General features: G+C 42.0%; 2 protein-coding genes across 2 annotated transcripts; both read left to right on the top strand.

The window, feature by feature from the left end:
- Positions 1–1,138: 1,138 nt before the first annotated feature.
- On the top strand, positions 1,139–2,605 carry LOC129248959 (uncharacterized). Its single transcript, XM_054888567.1, has one exon. It carries the CDS (start codon positions 1,139–1,141, stop codon positions 2,603–2,605), a length of 1,467 nt encoding a protein of 488 aa, XP_054744542.1.
- A 638-nt stretch (positions 2,606–3,243) lies between these two features.
- LOC129248958 (uncharacterized) lies at positions 3,244–4,200 on the top strand. The gene has a single exon (XM_054888566.1). The coding sequence runs from the start codon at positions 3,244–3,246 to the stop codon at positions 4,198–4,200; it is 957 nt and encodes a 318-aa protein (XP_054744541.1).
- Positions 4,201–5,543: the final 1,343 nt, after the last annotated feature.

Below are 5,543 nucleotides of genomic sequence, written 5' to 3'. Positions count from 1 at the left end.
GATTCTGCCACAGTTAAAGAATGGGAGATGAGTCTTGGTAGTCCAAGTGAGGTGCCTGCTTACAGCGATTTAGTCTCGTTTCTAGAAAAACGCATTCTTGGATTGGAAGCAGTGGGGGCAGCTGCCAAGAATAAATCGAAAGATTTTTCACAAAATTCACCACACAATCAAGCTGTGCGAAGTCATCAAACGAGCTTTGGCCGATGCTCATGCTGTTCGGGTAAGCATACGCTCATGTGCTGCCCGGATTTCCGCAAGAAAACATCTTCAGCAAAATTAGATCTGGTTCATAAGGCAAAACTTTGCAAAAATTGTCTAAAACCAGGCCACACTATTGACGAGTGCTCATCTACTTATACATGCCAAAGGTGCATGCAAAAACATCATACACTGTTGCATGACAGTCTTTCTACGCTACCCAACAAGGTTGCTACTCATCATACGCGTTCCGATTATTTAATACAGACACCAAACACAAATGATCTCACATCTGTTCTGCTTGCAACTGCGGTTATTGGAATACGCTCTCCCACAGGGCATGAACTCCAACTGCGGGCGCTTCTGGACAATGGATCACAGGCATCTTTCATCAGCGAGTTTGCAGTTCAACAACTACACCTTCGCAGAGCCCGTCTTCAAGTACCCATCACCGGTATAGGCGGCTGCCGTGTAGGTGAGTCTAATGGCGTAGTTCATTTCTCATTACATTCACTTACAGAACGCGAGTTCAACATCGATTGTTCGGCTTTGGTCCTGCCCCGCTTGGGACATCTCATGCCGTTAAATCGTGTCGACCCAAAACCATATTCGGAATTTCTCGATCTGCCATTAGCCGATCCAAACTTCTTCGAACCAGGGTCTATTGATGTCATCATCGGCGCAGCCACTACTGAACTCAACAATTTGGTTCAGCAACTGTGCAAGTTCAATGAATGTGAGGACGTGGAAGGCTCATCCTCAATGACGCAAGACGAAATTTATTGCGAGAAGCTATTTGAGCGTACAGTGTGTCGCGATCTTTCCGGGCGCTATCACGTTCAATATCCCTTTAAGGAGTCCTGTGACCTTGCTGCTCTATCCGATTCTAAATCAGATGCCCTTCGACTATTTGCATACCAACAATGCCACACCGAATGAAATGTATTCAGCGTTTATGGCTGAGTACAGAAATCTTGGTCATATGGAGCCAGTCCCATCTGACGATTTTGCGCATCCAGTATGTTACATTCCTCATCATGGTGTGTACAAAAAAGATAGCACTACGACGAAGCTTCGCACTGTATTTAATGCTTCAAGGAAATACAAAGGTGGCGTTTCTCTAAACGACTGTCTTCATGTTGGACCCAAGCTGCAGAGCGACTTAAGCTCCATCATTTTAAAATGGCGGATGCATCGGGTTGCGTTCATAGCGGACATTGAAAAATGTTATCGCCAGATTTTAGTCAGCAGACCTGATGCTGATATGCAGCGGATTGTCTGGCGTGACGAGCAGGGCAAGCCAGCCATTTACCGGTTGCTCACTGTAACTTACGGCTTAAATTGCTCGCCCTATCTCACCATTAAGGTTCTGCACACGCTTGCTACGGATGATTTTCCGGCAGCATCAAAAATATTAACGGAGTCGTTTTACATGGATGATTGCCTGCATGGTGCCGCAACCGTGGAAGACGCTCTGAATATTCAACGCCAGCTACAACAGCTTTTACAGCGCGGCGGATTCAACCTTCGGAAGTGGATGTCCAACTCTACTGAATTTATGCGCCATCTGTACACTGAAGACGAAAACCTTGGGCTGTCCCGCAACTTAAATCTTGATAGCGAAACAAACGCTCTAGGAATTTATTGGCTGTGTGACACTGACAGCATCGGTTACAAGACAAACGTAATACCTATCATTGGAGACATCACAAAGAGGCAGCAATTGTCCGATGTGGCCAAAATCTATGACCCGCCGGATCTACTAGCACCTGTCGTAGTTAAAGGTAAAGCTATTTGTCAGCAGCTGTGGTTATCGGGTGTCGATTGGGACGATCCCATTCCTGATCCCCTTCAACAAGAATGGCGGCGCTTTAGAGACGAAATACCTCAAATCAGAGAACTCAAAGTGCCCAGGTGGGTTAGAGCTGAGCCCAGTGTATCCAGTTACCAACTGCATGTATTTTCTGATGCTTCTACTGTGGCATATGCTGCTGTCGCGTACCTTCGTGTGGAAACTTCAGGTAATGATGTAAAAATATCAATTCTAACCGCTAAGACTAAGGTGGCCCCACTGAAGAAGATAACCATCCCGTGTTTGGAGCTAAATGCTGCTCTACTCGCAGCGAAAGTAGCCGCTAAAGTGCTGTCAACACTGCAACTCCCAGCGATTCAACTTTACTGTTGGTCGGATTCCAAAACCACGCTCAGCTGGATTCGATTAAATCCTGGTAAACACAAGCAATACATCAGCAATCGTGTAACTCAAATCCAAGAGTTAACACCAATCAACGCTTGGAAGTATGTACCTAATATACTACAACGAACCCAGCCGACATTGCATCCCGGGGTATTTTCCCGTCTCAGCTCGCAGGGTTGTCGATGTGGTGGCGGGGACCTCCGTGGCTAAATTGTTACTCAAGCACCTGGCCTGAACAACACAACGGTTCGACAGATCCAGACGAAGAATTAGTTCTCTCCCTAGTGACGATTCCGGAAGAGTCCAAACCAACCATGCTCACGACATTGCTTCAAAAATACTCGAATCTCAACAAGCTATTGGCAGTCACATCTTGGTGTCAGCATTTCCTTGCCGCACTGATGAAGCGACCCCATGAAACAACTCTATGGTGTACTGTGACTGAAAGAACCGCGGCCTTGCAATTCTGGATAAGGTATGTTCAGCAGATTCATTTCGCTAATGATATCTCCTGTCTTCGTTCTAGCAAACCGATTTGCCAGAAGAGCAAGCTCCTCAAATTGAACCCAGTTTTGGATGACGATGGTATTTTGCGTTTAAACGGGCGGTTGAAGAACGCAAACATGCCTTTCTATGAACAGTTTCCATGCTTGTTACCGAAACAGGATCCTCTGTGCACCTTACTGATCAGTCAAGCGCATGACTATACGTTGCATGGCGGCGTTCAATCGACTCTCAACTTTATAAGAAGAAGATACTGGATTATTGACGCTCGTTCGTCAATCAGACGATTCATTCATCGTTGTATAAAATGTTTTCGTCACCGAGATGTTCCCTCGACCCAAATCATGGGAAGTCTTCCCACGCATCGCTGCAACGCAGCAAAACCTTTTAGTCATTGTGGTCTCGATTACGGTGGACCGTACCAAATTCGCAGCGCGAAAGGCAGAGGCCATCACAGTTACAAGGGCTATGTTGCCCTATTCGTATGCTTCAGCACCCGAGCAATTCATCTGGAGCTGGTTAGCGACTTGAGCACTGCAGCGTTTCTTGCAGCCCTTCGAAGATTCTTTGCACACCGTGGATACAGTTCGGACATATACAGCGACTGTGCTACAACGTTCGTAGGAGCCGATGCGGAACTAAAAGCAGATCTGGCCAGCTTTCGACAACAGCTTGAGGCGGCAGCACGGTACGTGCCAACTTGGGGAGTAACATGGCATTTCATACCACCTGGATCTCCAAATTTCGGAGGCATCTGGGAGGCGGGTATAAAAAGCATGAAACATCATTTAAAGCGCATAATTGGCAGCGCGAAGCTAACATTTGAAGAATTTTATACTCTTTTAAAGCAAGTGGAAGCAGTGCTTAACTCGAGGCCGATCTCGGCACTAACAGAAGACGCAACGGACTTAGCTGCGTTGACCCCTGGCCATTTTTTGGTGGGCGGTCCGTTAGTCGCTACTCCCGAACCAAGTTTACTTTATGTTAATCCAAATCGACTCAAACGGTGGAAACAGCTTCAACAAATACAGCAACATTTCTGGGCCCGATGGAGTTTTGAGTACTTGCGAGAACTACAAGTAAGACGCAAATGGCATCAAACTAGCACCAATCTACCACCCGGAGACTTGGTCTTAATACGCGACGAGCGCGCTCCTCCCACTCAGTGGACGTTGGGTCGTATAAAGGACGTGCATCCAGGAACTGACGACGTTGTCAGAGTGGCAACCATTCGTACGCCAACTTCCATTATCAAGCGAGCCATATCAAAGTTAGTACTGCTGCCTATGGAGGACACCTGATGTCTTTACGGTGGGCGGCTGGTCCCTTATTTCGTCGCAGGACCTGAACGAGGTGGGCGGAATGTTACGACTGAATGCAAAGCTGGTCAATAAAATGCTAATATGGCAACCCAATTTGACATTTGCTTTTTTCTATATTTTGCGCACCCTCATTTTCTCTCTCTTTTTTCTTTGACTTTTGCGTGAACGGATGTGCCGCTGCAGCGATATTGACAACATACAAAATTATATACTCTACAGTATAATAAAATAAATTAAATTAAATTTGAAGAATATACTTTGAACAAAATCTAAAATTAGAAAAAAAGCAAAACGTTACAAAAAGAAATAAGAAAATAAAAAATTTGAAAAAAAATTAAAATAGAAAAAAGCGAAAAATTAAAATAAAAAACTTTAAAAGTAGAAATAAGCAAAAAATTAAAAAATAAATAAAAAATTTGAAAAAAAATGAAAAAAATTGGAAAAAAATCCAAAATAAAAAAGTTATAAAAAAATAATAAAATAAAACATTAGAAAAAAAGGAAAAAATAGAAAAAAATTAAAAATTAGAAAAAAACAACTATTTACTTACCTGCAATTTATTATATTAGAATTAGGGGGACAGATACCTGTAAAATTTCAAAAAAAATCTTTTTTCATAAAATGTTAATATAATCTTTTAAGAATAAGAAATTTACGTATTTCCTATATTTTAGATCGTCAACCGTGACGACTCTATTCTTTGCGTTCGAGCGCTGGGAGACATATATACTCGAAAAGTTATTGACCGATCCTCATGAAATTTTGATCACATCTTTTTTATGATATTACCTTCCATGAGAATTTTCAGGTTTTCAAAAGTTTTTCGAAAAAATAATTTTTTCGATGCAAAAATAGTAAGAAAATTCGCCCCAAAATAAATTTTTTGTTTTTAAGCATTTTATTCCGCAAAATTTTTTTTTCCATTTTTTTCATTTTTTTAATTTTAATTCATATAGAAATTATGACATTAATAAGCAAAAAATTGTGTGTTTTTTGTATTCAGGTCACTGACGCCGCTACTCAATGCCCGCCGATGGAGAAGCCCCACTTCGACCTTCCTGGAAGAATTAAGCGTACATCCGCCATTTTAAATTATTAAAATAAAAAAAAAATTACATTATTTTAGTGTATAAATAAACTGAATGCCAATTTTGAAAAAAATATATTGACTTCTTCTTTTTAAATAATTTTAATGAAAATCAAGGAAAATATAGCCGTTTACAGGTACCCAATACCCAAAAATATTCCAGGCATTATGAATAAACAAACATGGAATCGATGAACCAAATATTGTACAGGACTGCAGTGTAAATATGGCAAAG

The sequence above is a fragment of the Anastrepha obliqua genome, chromosome 5, assembly GCF_027943255.1.
Source record: "Anastrepha obliqua isolate idAnaObli1 chromosome 5, idAnaObli1_1.0, whole genome shotgun sequence".
Taxonomy (NCBI): domain Eukaryota; kingdom Metazoa; phylum Arthropoda; class Insecta; order Diptera; family Tephritidae; genus Anastrepha; species Anastrepha obliqua.
The sequence above is the reverse complement of the archived record's forward strand: the minus strand, read 5'-3'. Positions and strand labels throughout refer to the sequence as shown.

Coding starts and splice junctions, on each gene's coding strand:
- LOC129248959 (XM_054888567.1), top strand. CDS start 1,139: ATGTATTCAGCGTTTATGGCTGAGTACAGAAATCTTGGTCATATGGAG.
- LOC129248958 (XM_054888566.1), top strand. CDS start 3,244: ATGGGAAGTCTTCCCACGCATCGCTGCAACGCAGCAAAACCTTTTAGT.